A 15,049-nucleotide genomic window follows, 5' to 3' on the forward strand; every position below is an offset into this window, starting at 1 on the left:
GCTGGAGGTCTGGGCTGCAGTGGTCTCCTTGGAGGGAGGGTAGATGCCCACAGCACACATTTGCCCACCTGACTCCATAGGACCTTTGTTTGCTCAGCATTCTTTATTAAAGGACCAGGGAGGGGAAGCCCTCCCTGCAGGAAACCCCTTCTTAAAATCTTCCCACTAGGGGACCAGGTGCATCTTCCTGGCAGAGCCACCTCCACTCTGCCTTCATAAGGCACTGGACTGTCTTTGGGGTAAGGGAGGGGCTCAGCGCCATGGGGTCTAGCTGAAGAAGGGAAGGTGGTGGGAGTGCGCCCTGCCTTCTGGGTCTGGCTGCTGAGCTCTTCCAGACGAGGGGCAGGGGAAACGCAGTATGGGAAGGAGGAGCCAGGCCAAAGCAGCCGCCTGATGCTCTTGCCCCCATTTCACCCACTACTCACCAACCTCAGCAGAGCCCGTGCTGGTGTCTGCCCAGGAGGCAGGGGCCAAGGAGACACTGCCTCCACCCTGGGGTCCAAAGGCACCCCCAGGTAGCCCCCACCACCACCACCACCATGGCCTAGAGGAGGTGAGGAGTTGGGGTTGAGCAGCTTTTGGTCTGTGCAGTGGCAGCACAGCTCTGAGACCACCACCCAGGCACCTTCTCAGACACCCACCTTGGGCTACGGCTGTGTCGGGGCACACTCTGGCCTGGCACAGCCTCGGGGTTTTCAGTCCAGAGACCTGACCCACCTTGGATGAGGTGGGAATGGGGGCCCAGGGTTGCCCCCCACTTCCCTGTCAGGCTTAGCAGGTAGCAGGGTCTGGGAGCAAGGTGTCCTGAGGGCTACACTCAGGCTGCACTGTGTGGACTGCCCAGCCAAGTGCCAGAATTGAGGATGCAAAAGGGCTAGAGGCTGAGCAGGGCAGGCAGGCTCTAGCCCCAGGGAGCTGGGGTATCCTCCTGGGCCCCAGGGAGGGGCAGGTCTCAGGCTAGGGGCACCCAGGAGGTGCAGACCGCTGACACTCAGGCAGGCACCCATGGCCAGTGAGAGGGAGATCCCGGGCAAGGATTGGGCCAGGCTGCCCCCCTCATCCAAGGGGCACAGAACCTCCACCCCAAGGCCCTGTGCCAGTTGCCAGTTGAACACCCTAGCATCTGGCTGCCCCAGCTCCCCAGGAGCCCATGGACTCTGCCCCCATGACCTCTGCAGCCCTGTTATAGAGCCTCTGCCCACCAGCGCATGGAGCCTTAGCTGGTTCTACCAGTTGGTCCTGATCCTTGACCAGCTTTCATGCCCTGGCCTCCAACCCCTGCCCAGGTCTGCTGATCTAGGTCCTTAGGCATCCTCTTCAAAGCCCCTGCCCCCCACATAGGATTAACCAGCAGTGACTTAACAGGAAGTCTGACAGCCGAGCCCTTCTAGGCAGTGAGGGTTGTCAGCCATGGCATGGGGCAAGGGGTCTGCCTGACTGCCAATGCCTCCCTCCAACTCCCCACACCTCACCCCCAACCCATGCCTCGCCTCATGCCACTACTGAGGGCACTGCCTCCCCCTCCTGGCCATGCCCTGCCCAACTGTAGCTGGGCAGCCTTTCCCAGGGCACAGCACCCCAGCAGGGCATGGGGCATGGGCATCGGGGAAGGCCGTGGGACCCAGATTCCCCTCCCAAGAGCACCACAGTGCAGCCTGGGGGAAGAGGCCCTTTCTCCTAGCCCCCCGGAAGCAGCTGCCCCCACACCCTAGGGGACCCCATGTGGTGTGGGCCATCACCTCCCACCAGCCCTGTGCCCCCAGCATGCTGAGGGAGGTCACTCTGGACAGCACTTTATTGACACCCTCAGACCCTTGGGCAGGATCAGCATGGATTCCCAGGGCGCTGGCACTGGCCTATGCCCCATCTGCCATCCCTGAGGGAGCAAGAGGGAACCCCATAGGGGCAGAGAGGCCTCCTGGGTCCCAGGAGGAGGCATGGGCAGCCAGGCCCTCTCCCCAGTACACAGGCGGCGGCAGGCTCTGGCCATGGACAGTGAGGCAGACAAGGCAAGGTGGCAGTGAAGAGGGCTGGCCCCAGAGTAGCTCATGCCCCCGCTGTCGTGGCCTCGTGGTTGAGCACGTAGTAGTCATGGACGTACATGAGCACGGCCACTGGCTGCCCGATGATGAGTGTCAGCCACACGGCTGCATTGCCATAGTTGCCCCGGAAGAAGCGGCTCACGATCCAGGCCAGTGGGATCTGGGGACACAGGAGACCAAGGTCAGTTGGCTACAGTGACCACAGGGCTGCCTGCTCCCCGGGGCATGGGGAAGAGGGCAGGTGAGGAGGCCACGTGGGGGATGCTCACCTGAGCCATCATGCCTGTGAAGGCCCATAGGCGGAACATGCGCAGGGGGATGCTCACCAGGTACTGGGGTGGGAGAGGAGCGTCAGCCATCTTGAGGGCCACACCCACCCCAGGATGAAGCAGGACGCGCCCACAGAGCACTGACCTCGTGGAAGAAGGCCGAGGCTAGGAACACCCCGGTCCTGGCTACCCACTTGCTGCTGCCCCGTCGGAGCATGGGCTTGTAGAAGTGTCTGTGGAGGGAAGAGGCCATGCAACAGGCGCCCAGGTCCACAAACACAAAGCTGCCTGCCCCCCACACACCACACACACACTCACACCCGTGCCCACCTGATACACCACTTGTGCACAGGGATATTCCAGTTCTGCCAGAAGTAGGTGACGGACTCAGAGTTCCTGGGGGTCAGGAGACAGCAGGTGATCAGATTGCACCGTGACCCACCCTAGCCCCCAGCCCACACCCAAGGCCACCCACCACCAGTCCCGATAGAACTCCCGGTCTCCAAACTGCATCAGCTCAGCCACGGCGTTCAGGCAGGAGTGGAAGAGCCAATAGAAGAAGATGAGCCAGATGAGGTGGTTGGGGACCTGTGGGGGAGCCGGAGGCCAAGTTCCAGAACACCCCCCTGCCCTCTCATGCCCCTCCCCACCTGCCCAGGCTGCTCACCGCCAGCTTCAGGAGGCGCTCAATGATGCGTGAGTAGTCCATATCCTGCAGAGAGACGGCTCACCTGGCTCCCTTGGCTGTGCCCCACCCCCACTCCCCCATTACAGGAAAGCCTGACCGCTCACCTTGAAGGGCTTCATGGAGTTCTGGATGGTAGGGACCATCCACTGCAAAGGAGGGGACAGCGTCAGCTCCTTGGCTACACTGAGCCCCCTCACCCCAGCCCAGTCCACGTACCTGCTGGATCAGCCCCACCTGGAGCTGGATGAAGAACAGCTGGGGGAGAAATCAGAGGGTAACAGGCTGAGGCCCCCCCAGTGCCTGGCAGCCCCCCAGCCCCTTGCTGCCCCCTCAGCCTCCAGCCTCACCATCTCAAAGAGCCGCCGCAGCAAGAAGCGCTTTCGGATGCGGGGGGAGCGGGGAAAGTTGAGCTCATAACACAGAGTAGGGGCAAAGAGGAAGTAGTACAGATCTGGAATGGGAGGGGTGGGGCTTGCACCGGCAGAGGCCTGGCCCCCACTGTCCCCCCACTGCCTTTTGGCACTAAGCCCTCTGCACGGTCCTCACCACGGTAGGTCAGGTTGTCCGGGTAGCTCACGGTGCGCTGGGCAGCTCCCCCGTTGGCCTTCTTACCTGCAGAAGCTACAAACGGGAGGGGAGAGTGAGGCCATGCCACTGCCCAGGCCTGGCCCCATGGCAGACAGGGCAGGCTCGGTGGCCCCAGCCCCAGGCAGCCCCTTACCAGCCTTGGCCTTGGCCCTTGCAGCCCTGTGCTCTCGGCACCACAGGTTGACGTCCCGGTAAGAGAAAAGCTTGAGGAAGAGGATGGTGTACACCATCAGAGCCAGCATGGAGCCCACTGCAGGAGAGGCAGGCTCAGGCCACAGCCCTCCCACACTGCCCACAGGAGAGCCACGGCCACAGGGGCAGCCCGTGGCCTGGGTCTCTCCTGCGAGCCCACAAGACAGGCTGGGGCAGCGGTGGGATAGGGGGGTGCACCTGGAGTGATGGACTCCAGCAGGAAGGCCACGGCCGCCGGGAAGCAGAGAAGGGTGGCCAGGTTGACCACATGCAGAAGCAGCCCTGTCTGCTCCGTCAGCACACCCTGCAGTGGGTTGGGGGAGCAGGGCACTCAGCCAGGGACCCCACTCTCTGGGCAAAGGGTCTCCCTGGGGAAGGGCCACCAGGCCTGGGGTGAGACCCCCTCCCAAGAAAGCCATACATAGCCTGAAACAGTGGATGGCTGGCGCCCTGCCCTAAGCCCGGGCCTGGTGAGGAGAACAGACCTCTGGGCCAGGCATGGGGCATGAGGGCACTGCTTACCACTGCCAGGCGCTTCTCCACCTGGAATGCAGCCACGGCAAAGACGTTGGCCACTGGGGACAGAAGTGCCAGAGGGCAGATTCAGGGCCCCGTCAACCCTGTCGCCACCCAAGGGTCTCCTCTGCACCCAACTCACCAATAACCAGGCACAGGGCGGGCCAGCTGTAGGGGTTTTTCAGGAACAGAGACACCACCTGGATGGGGTCCACCAGGATGCCATACCTGGGGATGGAAGGTGAATGAGCACCTATGGGGGAGCCTGAGCAGGTGGGGCGGGGCCTCAGGGCCCTGGTGAAGACACTCACTTGATGAGGTTCTCTAAAAATAACCGTGCATTGCTCAAGATCTGCAAGAGAGAAAAGGGGCACAGCCCATCAGCCTTGGCCACGGGGCACCCACCCCAGCTCCTCCTAGGACCTGTCGGGGCAGAAGCCCTGGGTCGAGGCGGCAGCTTCAGTCCTGTAGGCCCAGCCTTTCTGACCTCCACACCAAGCTCCGAGACTCACCACCCTTCTCACCCCGCACCAGTGCAGGGATAGGAGGTCCCTCAGCATTGCCCCCTCACTCCAAGGAGACAGGGAGCCAACCCCCACACCAGGCACCTGCCAGATGCCTATGTCTGCAGCAGCAGAAAAAGACCCACTGCCCAGCAGCCCTTGGCCATCCTGCTGAGCTGGTGAGGGCCCGAAGTCCAGAGTGATAACCCCAAAGCCCAAACCTGCCTGAGGAAGCTTCCCACCTGCGCCCAGGGTCCAAACTCTGGGGGATGGTGGGAAGAAAAGGTGGCCAAAGTCTTGAGGGGCTGGGTCACCCAGTACTCACACCCCTGCCCCGCCTCAGCTGATCCTGCAGCTCTCCAGGCACAGGCTCTTGGCCCCCAAACAGCTTCCAAGGACAGAGCCTCCATCAAAAGGGGCTGCTGGCTCTAGCCTGGGGCTGGGTGCCTGGCTTCCCTCTGCAGGACAGGGACCTCCACCTCTATCCCATGGGGCACAGACTCTGCTGAGTGCCCCGAGTCAGCCTCTGCGCGCGGTTCGTAGTAGGTTCTGTGGAAAATGACGCTGCAAGGGGACTCTGGTGGGGTCCCTTACCTGGGTGGTCACAGAAGCCTTCGTGAGGCGGTGACAAGCTGAGAGATGCAGGGGCCCTGATCCTTGCCCTCCCCCATGCGCAAGCCTGACCCACCAGCCTCCTGCCAGGACACACGTGGCCTGTCCTGAGAGCCCACAGCAGGCAGGAGCCGGAGCTGCTAATGGGCAGTGCCCATCTCAACGTCCAGACCACAGAAGGAACACAGCCGGCAGCCCCGAGCACGGGATGCACGTCTCCTGCAGGGAGGGGTGGCGGAAGCACCAGAAGCAGGGGAAAGGCTTTGGGGCTGCGCCAAAGGGCCAGTCAGGCCCAGTGAGTTGCAGAAGAACAGACAGTACTGCTTAGGCTGCTGGGGGGCTCACTCAGCACTGCTGCCTCTTTACAAACCCAGGCTGAGCCAGGAATGGCCTCTAGAGACCAAGGACACACCATCTGGAGGCTGGGCTGGTGTCTGGCCCACTGTCCGCTTGCCCAGCGAGCTTTTTTTTGTGTGTGAGGAAGATCAGCCCTGAGCTAACATCCATGCCAATCCTCCTCTCTTTGGTGAGGAAGACTGGCCCTGGGCCGGCCCCGTGGCTTAGCAGTTAAGTGCGAGCTCCGCTACTGACGGCCCGGGTTTGGACCCCGGGGGCACACTGATGCACCGCTTGTCCAGCCATGCTGAGGCCGCGTCCCACATACAGCAACTAGAAGGATGCGCAACTATGACATACAACTATCTACTGGGACTTTGGGGGGAAAAAAGGAGGAGGATTGGCAATAGATGTTAGCTCAGAGCTGGTCTTCCTCAGCAAAAAGAGGAGGATTAGCAAGGATGTTAGCTCAGGGCTGATCTTCCTCACAAAAAAAAAATTAATAAAAATTAAATAAATTAATTAATTAAAAAGTTAAAAAAAAATAAAAATTAAAAAAAAAAATAAAAAAAGACCGGCCCTAAGCTAACATCTATTGCCAATCCTCCTCCTTTTTTTTCCCTTTTTCTCCCCAAGGCCCCAGTAGATAGCTGTATGTCATAGTTGCACATCCTTCTAGTTGCTGTTATGTGGGACGCCGCCTCAGTATGGCTGGACCAGCGGTGCGTCAGTGCGCACCCAGGATCGGAACCTCGGCCGCCAGTAGCGGAGCGCACGCACTTAACTGCTAAGCCACGGGGCCGGCCCACCCAGCTTTTTACTGACCAGGCTGTGTGTCTCCTTGCACCTCCCTGGGGAGCTTCCTGGGACCGACCACAGGCAGGGAGTGTGTAGGCGTGTCTGGGGCCCCTTACACATGGGTAGCCACAGGAACCGCACCCACAGATGCGTCTAGGCAAGGGTCAAAGCCCTCGGACCACATCAGCAAGGCCCAGTCAGGCCCTTTCCCTTGCCCCACCCCACAGCCTGCCCCTTTGAGTCCTGGACTCCAGCTGCTTCTAACCAAGGCTGCTGGCCCCACCCCCACAAGGTGCCAGCAGGTACCAGGAGCCAGAAACAGGGGTCTCAGCCAAGCTACAAGGTCAGGTGGAGGCAGGGGCTCCATCTAATCACCTTGCTGAGGGGTGCCTACGACCAAGGCTGAGGGAGAGGAGCCGGGTGCCTGCAGAGCCATGGCCTGGGGCTGCCAGGCTGAGCCCAAGAGCCATCTTCTGACCCCTGCTCCCCTCAGGCAGGGCCTGCCCAGGGCTCCACGCCCACAAGGGCCATTCGGGTATAGCAGAGGTAACTCTTCTTGGTCCCCCAAGACCACTCACACATGCTGCCAAGGAGGCCCTGTGCCCACAGAGCACCCCATCCACAGCCCCATGGCCTACCAACCCAGGGCCAGCCACCCAGCCTGTCCACTCCTTCTCTCTGTTCTCCCACACCCGCTCAGCAAAGCCACTGGGGAGACTCCCGTGTTCCTTAGGCACAGGTCACAGCACAAAGGCCTCCCACACTACCCTCTGCAGGCCTCTCCTTGGATTCAACAGGGACAAGCATCAAGTGTGTAGCCCACAAGAGCCCCAGTATGTGGCTGCTGCAGAGACCACCACCACAACTCATTCTCCACCAGCCCTGTGTCCCACACACCTAGCCACACGAGCTCCGGGCCCTCTCCCCCAGGGGACAGAGCCTGTGCCCAGGCAAAAGCCAACCTCGGGCTGAACCCTACCTCGCCACAGGGACACCTGCTCCCAGACACCATCCTACTCACCAGCATCACCACACACCAATTCAAGATGCCACGGTAGTTGCTGAAGCCACTATCAGAGCTGAACAAAGAATCCTGGAGGCGGTGGCACCTGGCAGGGCAAGAGACAGGCATCCTCGTGACCAGGCACCAACAGAGCAGGGCTGGCCCCACCCCAGCCCCCCAGGCAGGGCTAAAAACAGGCCCATGCCTCCAAGTCCATGGGCAAGTCAGGGCCCTGGCAGATACCTGAGAATGCAGCCAAGCCCAGCTCCTCAGGAGCCAGCCTCAGGGCCCAGGGCAGGCCCCAGCCCCTCACTCTGAGCAACTCTAGTCCATCCTGGTCCAGCAGCCGTGACCCGTATCCCATCCCAACCCTCTCTTCTGCCCATACATCATCCTACTACCCATTTACAGTCAGAGAGGGGCCAGGCAGGGCCAACTTCTCAGGACCACCCTCAGGCCTGCTCCTCCAGACAGTGGGCAGGGGGGCAGGCCACAGATAGGAGAAAGCACAGCCGGCCCTGCCCAGGCCAGGGCTAGGTGGGGCTGGAGCACCCAGGCCAGGAGCCTGGCCTCGCTCCCAGAGGCTTCTGGCTGCCGCCACGCACACTGGCTATGGAGCCGTGATGGGCTCACAGGAGTCCACCCCAGGGATCTATGGGCCCACTCGGCAATGCTGGACAGAGGTGGGTCAAGGGGCGAATCTGCCTTGCTCAGTCAGCCCATCCCACCACCCAGCAAGCCAAGGGGCCCCCACCTCAAACCACCTCCTCCCCACACTTGGCCCACGAAGGTCGGAGTGGGCACAGGGCCTCAGGCCCAGGGCCAGCTGAGCACATGGCCTGACGTGCGCCTTCCTGGGGGCAGGGGCCTGACCCCCAACTGCGTGTGTGGTCTCCAGTTGTTTGTTTTTTTGGTTTTTTTTTTTTTTTTTTTTGGTGAGGAAGATCAGCCCTGTGCTAACATCTGCCAATCCTCCTCTTTTTGTGCTGAGGAAGACTGGCCCTGGGCTAACATCCGTGCCCATCCTCCTCCACTTTACATGAGACGCTGCCACAGCATGGCCTGCCAAGCAGTGCGTAGGTGCGCGCCCGGGATCGTGAGACACCAGCACAGCATGGCTTGCCAAGCAGTGCGTCGGTGCGCGCCCGGGATCTGAACCGGCGATCCCCGGGACGCCACAGCGGAGCACGTGCACTTAACCGCTTGCGCCACCAGGCCGGCCCCTCCAGTTGTTTTTGAGAAATGATAGCCTGTCCCCATTCAACCACAGGGTAAGTGCTGTGTTCCTGCCTGGGCTGAGGGGGCCCAAAGAAGCTCCCTCAGGGGCTGGGCACCTGATGGCAGGAAGGTCTCCAGCAGAAGCAGGCAGAGGCACCTTCAGTGCCCACCCGTGAAAGCTCCCACCCAGTGCTGGGGTGGGGGACACATAAGCGGACCCTCGTGTCCCTGCCTGATCCTCAGAGTAACACAAAGGTGGAGGAGTAGCCACAGCATGGCTGGGGTAAGGCCCAGACCCGGCCCCCAACTCACTCACAGGCTGCAGCCCTGCCTCAGGAAACCCTACACAGCATTGAGCAAGGCCTCCAGTTTTGTAAGAGGTGAGGCCAGGGCCTCCCTACCCTCCTGCTGACACACACCTCCGCCTCTTGAGACACCTGGGTGAGGAAAGCGGGCCCCATCAGATGCCCTCGCAGGGCTGGCCCCATCTCAGGGGCAAGCCTGGCTACTGTTGGGGTCAGCACTCGGACGGCCCCACCCAGGAGGTGAGGAGTCAGGGATGCTGCTCAGCACTATAGCCAGGGCACTGCCGACAGGTCTGACCTCTGTCTCCCAAGACCAAGGTCTGCACCGCACGTGGCCCACCTGCCTCTCCCTGTCGCAGGCCTGGCCTCCTTGTGTCCACCTTCCAGGTCTGTCCTGGCCTTGCAGTGAGGCTGTGATCTCCTCCCAAGGCCCTCTTCTCCCTGAGTCTCTGCACGTGCCTCTCCGCAAGGCGAGCAGGGGTCCAAGGTCCAACTCTCCAGAGAGGACAGTCTCTGGGTCAGTCTGCTGGACTGGGCCTCCCCAGCCCCCTCCACCAAGTTTCAGCCCATTTGCTTTCACTGGAACCATCCCAAAGCTGCCTCGTACCACAACTTGGCAACTGCTGTCTGCACTTGTGACGCCTGGCTCAGCGCACCCAGAGGACTGTTTCACAACAGTGTGACCCCTGCCCTCTTTGGGCCACCAAGAAGACCAGGCTAGCTTTATTTGTGGTAATCTCTACGATGAAAACAGGAGTGGAGAAAGAGCGTCGTTTTCCAAATCTGACACCAAAATGACGTTATAAAAGCTCGTTCAGATCCCTGCTGTCAGGTTTCCAAGGTCTTCCCCAACCCATCCACACCCACTTCTCATGTCCCTCCCCACAAGCCTCCTGAAGACCCCCAACCCCAGGCAGCCCCCTTCACCCACGGGTCAGAGGCCCTGACCCAGGGGAGGAAGCTCACCGTCCACCAACACCTATAAAGTTCCAGCCTTGACAGTGTAGTCAGCAGCAGTGGACCAGAGGGCAGATGGAGGCAAGATCTGGTCACCATGCCCAGAGCTGTCTGTCACCCTCTCCCTTACTGCAGGGGCCGCTCACACCTCTGTGCCCTGCAGCAGTCCCACATCGGCTCCCCAGGCCCACCCAGCTAGCAGGGCCATTTTAACTTATCGCATGTATCACCTCAACCCTCACATCAGCACTGGGAGGCGGGCACACAGGGAAACCGAGGCTTGCCAAGGTTCGAAGCTCGCCCAGAAGCACAGCCCCCAAGTGTGGACCACGTGGTCCAGCTCCAGGGCCAAGCAGAGCAAGGAGAGGGCAGAGTGCCAGCACATCTCCCAGCTGCCCCCGTCCTCGGCACACCCAGCCTCTGGGCCGAGCCCTGGGAGGCAAGGTGGTTGAGTGAGCTCCCCACATCCTCAGGCCCTGCTAGAGAGGGAGAGACAGAGGACACCACAGGGACAACACCCTGGGGAAGCCCCGCAACCAGAAGGTCCCACCTGGAGTGCCCATGAACCGACGGCTGGAGGGCACCCAGGCGTCCCAGGCATGAGGGGGTATGTGGAGCACCTGAAAGGAGTGAACCACAGGCAAGAGCAGAAAGGGGTGCCCTCTCCTTCCTGCCCCACAGCTACACCTTGCCACAGTCCGGAAGAAACGAGCTCACACCTAGAGCCAGAGCCTGACCAACCTGCCCAGGCCAAGGTGAGCAGGAAGTGTAGGAAGGGGTAGCAGGAGGAACGGGGAGGAAAGGCCACAAACAGTGGGGAAGGGAAGTAGGTGGAGAGATGACAAGGAGGGGGCAGCCCCAGGGGACCCCAAACCCTGTGGCATCTGGGTTTGAGGGACAAACACACACAGTCTGCATATCCTGGAGACCAGGAGGGGACGGTGATAGCTAGCTTCCCCTCCAGCCGTGGGCAGGCCCATCCCTGCCATCTACTGCTCCTCTTCCCAGGGGTCCAGACCTCGAGAATGGGCAGACAGGGCTCCCACTCACTGGGCCAAACTAGCAGGAGCACAGGAGAGACTTCTGGACATCTGGCCCACACAAAGCAGGAAAGTGACTGTCCATCCCCGGGTGGCAGCTTGGCCTAAAGCCAGCACTTCCTATCTCACACAAAGGACCCTGGTTCCCACCCCCTCAAGATGGAGATCATGCTAGCCATGCTCTTGCCTCCTGGAGAGGGTATCTTGGGGAGTTAGCAGAGGAGACTCTAGGACCCTCCTGTCCTTTGCAGCCTCCCTCAGCACCACCCAGGCCCACAGGAAACAAGCATCCTTCTCAGCAGAACCACTCTCCTCCCTTATGGCGCCTGCACCAACTCCTTCATGAACTCCAAACTCCGTGCCTGACCTTTGCTCGGTGCTGAGATTACCTTATCTCCCAGGTGGACTGTGAGTACCCCAAGAGCAGGGACAGTCCTGCAGTACCTGTACCCCAGCTGCCCTCACCCGCCCCCTCCCCACAGCGCTTGGTGAAGAAAGCCTCAGTTCTTGTTTACTGAGAGAGCAAATCCTTGCCAACCAACTGACCAATTGCCCACTTCCCTTGATAACCTTTAGCTCTGAAGCTGCTCCCAAAGCCAGAGTGCTCAAGAGCCCCTGGGCCAGGGTGAAGGCCAGAAGGGGAGCGGGTAGCTGGAGGGTGGTAAAGACATCGCTTGGAGCCAGCTTGGAGGAGGGAGCCAACGCCCAGGGGGGCCAGGTCCTCCCCATCAGCCACGGCTTGCTCTCCCCACTCCTTCCTGTCAGTCCTTCAGCTAAGGGGAGCACCCACCTGTGGGTGTGCCTACTTCAAACCTCTCTCCTATACTCCAACCAGGGTGTGAGTCCCAACACAGGACCCAACTCTCCCTACAGCGGCATTTGTTAAGCAGGACCCCAGGCCAGCCAAGCACTGGGTGAGGGATGAATGAGCCAGGAAGGGAAGGGACCCCTGTAAAGACCCCTCTGAAAGAGTCTGCAGGAACCAGAAAGCCTCTCACACTGTCCCATGCCCCTGTCCTCAGACAGTCCAGTCTCCTGCGGGCCCCCTCATCAGCTGGCCCATCCTCCTCTGGGACCCTTCCCTACCCCCAAGGCACCCCTCATAGTCCTCGGGAGAGACTCCCCTCCCTTCATCAGGAGGGACAAACCTCCCGATCTCATCCATCTCCTTCCAGACAGGAGACACTTGTGCATGGCTGGAACCAGCCCGCCTAGAGGCCAGGCTCCTGGCTCACCCAGGGAAAGAGCCTCAGGATCCACTGGAGGACCTGCAGGGCGGGGGTCGGGGGTCGGGGGTGTCTGGAAGCTGGGCTGCTGCCGGCCCCCCTCTGCGCCCCCACCTGGGTGACCTTGGCAGGCTACCCTCCACCCCTAAGCCTCACTTTCCCCGCGGGGACCCAGGGAACACACTTGTCCACGCGAGGTCCTGGGGCCAGGCTCTTGGACCCGGAGCCCGCGCTGCTGCGGCCACGCCCGGGAGACCGGGGAGGGTCGCGGGGGCCCGGGTCAAGGGTCAGAGGTTAGGAGTCGGGCGCACCGCTACCTCAGATTCCAGTGGCCGCTGCCCACGTCGGCGTCTCCGTCCTTGTCCTTGTCCGGGGCGTCCCCCCCGGCGCCCACGTCCCTCACCTCCTCTTCTGCAGCCGCGGGCCCGCCGCCGCCCTGGCTCAAGGGCCGCGACCCTGTCCTCCGGCGCCGGGAGCCGCCTGCGCTGCCGCGGTCGCCCATGGCCTCAGCCCGCACGCTACCGCGGCCGAGTCGCGGCCCGCCGGGCTCTCAGAGCCCGAGGCCCGCGGCCCCGCCTCAGGACCCTTGGCCAACGGCCGCCGCCGCCCCCTACCGGCCGCCGTAGCCCGCGCGCCCGCCGAGTCGGCCACGAATCCCGATTGCGTCGCTCCGGAAGCTGCTAACTGGCCCGCGGTCGCGGTGCGCGGGGCACCCTGGGAGTCGTGGTCGACGCGGGCGAGAGGGACCGCGGGGCACCCTGGGAGTCGTAGTCGCCCCGCGCCGAAGGAAGCACGGTGGCATGCAGCCGGTGGCGGACAACGCTGTCCGCGGGCCTCGGCCTCTCCACGGAACACTCCCGACTTCCTAGCAGTTGCGCTCCTCCCCTGATCGCTTGCCTGGCCCTTGTCTCACTCTCTAAACACAGGGTTTCGTCATTCCTCATCCCAGGCGCAGGAATGTGGGATGTGGGTTATTTATGAAACGGCTCGTCGGTTACAGTAGCTGCCGCGCACGGCTGGCGGGGCCCTGTCCGTGGGGGCTGGCCTCGCACACCACCCAGTGCGTTGGTGCCCGAGCGCGCATCTCTCGGCACAGTTGCTCCGCGAGCCCTCTGGTTACCACCGCAGGCGCCTGTTTTTCTTCGGCTTAGGTTTGCGGAAATTAAAAGAAACCTTAACTGGGCTGGCCCCGTGGCTTAGCGGTTAGGCGCACGCGCTGTGCTGCTGGCAACCCGGGTTCAGATCCCGGGTGCGCACCGACGCACCGCTTCTCTGGCCACGCTGAGGCCGCGTCCCACATACAGCAACTAGAAGGATGTGCAGCTATGACATACAACTATCTACTGGGGCTTTGGGGGGAAAATAAATAAATAAATAAAATTATAAAAAAAAAAAAAAAGAAAACCTTAACTAAACTGAGTCGGGAAGGCCTGTAGAGGGAGCTCTCACCCCCATCACACATCGTCAATTACACCAACCAGGAAGAGAGGAGCCTGCATCTCGGACAGGAAGTACAACTACTTTACTATGAAGGAAGATTTCCCTCCCCAGCCGGCAACAGCCCAGCCAATGAGAAGCCGTGCCGCCCTGAACTGCTACTTTCCCCGGTAGACTCCCATTTAGAACAGCCCTTCCTCTCATTTAGAACAGCCGTTCCCTACTCCCCCTCTTTCTCCAGAAAGGCAGCTCCCCTCCTTTGTTTTCCGGATTTGTCTGTGGTTGAAATAGCATGTGCATATCCCGAATTGCAATTCTTTTGGCTACTCTCGAATAAACTCCTTTTGAGGCTTTACAAGTTAACAGGCTGTTCAGACAAGCACCAGGCCTGAGGATGGAGCAGGAGAAAGGCCCCATCCTGCATCTCCGAGACACCTGCCTTGCCCGCAAACTCCCAGGGCAGCCAACTCTTCCCCTACAGGGCCCAGCAGGGGTAGGGCGAAGGTGCAGGCTCCCCCGCAGTAGCCACGTTCCAGCTGGCACCCTCCACCCAGCCCCCCTTCTGCCCACCTCCACAGACTTGCAGGGCCTCCCCAGTCTGGGCCAGTTTTGCAAGGGCGTGGCGAGCCTGAGGTGCCAGATCGTGGGGACCCAGAGCATTGCACAGTCTTTGCAATCTCCCAGTCGTTAAATGAAGCAACTAATCCACCGTAACAACCGCAGGGTGTGACTCGCAGGCAGGCAAGTCCAAGTCACACTTTCGATTGACACGATTCTTGCACAGGGCATGGAGTATGAGCGTCCTGGATCTCAGGGTGCAAGCGTTCACCGGGGGCTCAGGCCTGGTTTACCCAAGAAACACCTCTAGCAGCAGAACCCATTAGCTGAGCAGGACCCAGAAGAGCGCCTCTCTGGAAGCAAATAAACCAAGAGATTCAGCCTAAGGTCAGTGTCTTCTCCTATGGACTGGCCACTGCCTTTCTGCCGGGCTCACCCCTGCTCCACCACCTCCACGATGGCACCTGGGCCCCAGGTTCTTGCTGCCATGGGGCCATCTGGGGCTGATGCCAGCCTGGCGTCCCTACCTGGCAGGTGTCTTCGAGCAGCCTGCTGAAAGGGCCGCCCTGACTGGGCGGGAGAGCCCCTCCCGTGTGCCAACGCAGCCCGGCCTCTTGGGTCTGGACCAGCCCCGTCTTCTATCCAGTCTCCCAGAACGTTCGTCTGTTCATCTGCCAGACCGAGCTAGGCCTTTCTGAGAACTGATCCCCAGGAAGGGCGGACGAAAGAGAGGGTCCCCTCCGGAGCCCCGAACGTACGGG

The 15,049-nt window shown here is 61.3% G+C and overlaps 1 protein-coding gene across 2 annotated transcripts; it reads right to left on the reverse strand.

Annotated features, from left to right (window-relative positions):
* Positions 1 to 178: 178 nt before the first annotated feature.
* On the reverse strand, positions 179 to 12,931 carry DGAT1 (diacylglycerol O-acyltransferase 1). 2 transcript variants are annotated; one of them, XM_058565171.1, is made up of 17 exons: positions 12,611 to 12,931; positions 7,566 to 7,653; positions 4,607 to 4,647; positions 4,438 to 4,523; positions 4,302 to 4,354; positions 3,978 to 4,083; positions 3,721 to 3,837; positions 3,546 to 3,620; positions 3,347 to 3,450; positions 3,216 to 3,254; positions 3,104 to 3,145; positions 2,979 to 3,023; positions 2,787 to 2,899; positions 2,642 to 2,707; positions 2,457 to 2,544; positions 2,369 to 2,374; positions 179 to 2,202 (listed from the first exon to the last, which is right to left on the reverse strand). In XM_058565171.1, the coding sequence occupies exons 1-17, from the start codon at positions 12,793 to 12,795 to the stop codon at positions 2,047 to 2,049; spliced, it is 1,410 nt and encodes a 469-aa protein (XP_058421154.1). In that variant the 5' UTR covers positions 12,796 to 12,931; the 3' UTR covers positions 179 to 2,046. The 2 variants fall into 2 exon arrangements, with proteins under 2 accessions (XP_058421154.1, XP_058421153.1); XM_058565170.1 differs by having other exon boundaries at positions 2,312 to 2,374; positions 12,611 to 12,846.
* Between the last annotated feature and the right edge of the window lie 2,118 nt (positions 12,932 to 15,049).

The sequence above is a fragment of the Diceros bicornis genome, chromosome 21 (genome assembly GCF_020826845.1).
Source record: "Diceros bicornis minor isolate mBicDic1 chromosome 21, mDicBic1.mat.cur, whole genome shotgun sequence".
NCBI lineage: Eukaryota > Metazoa > Chordata > Mammalia > Perissodactyla > Rhinocerotidae > Diceros > Diceros bicornis.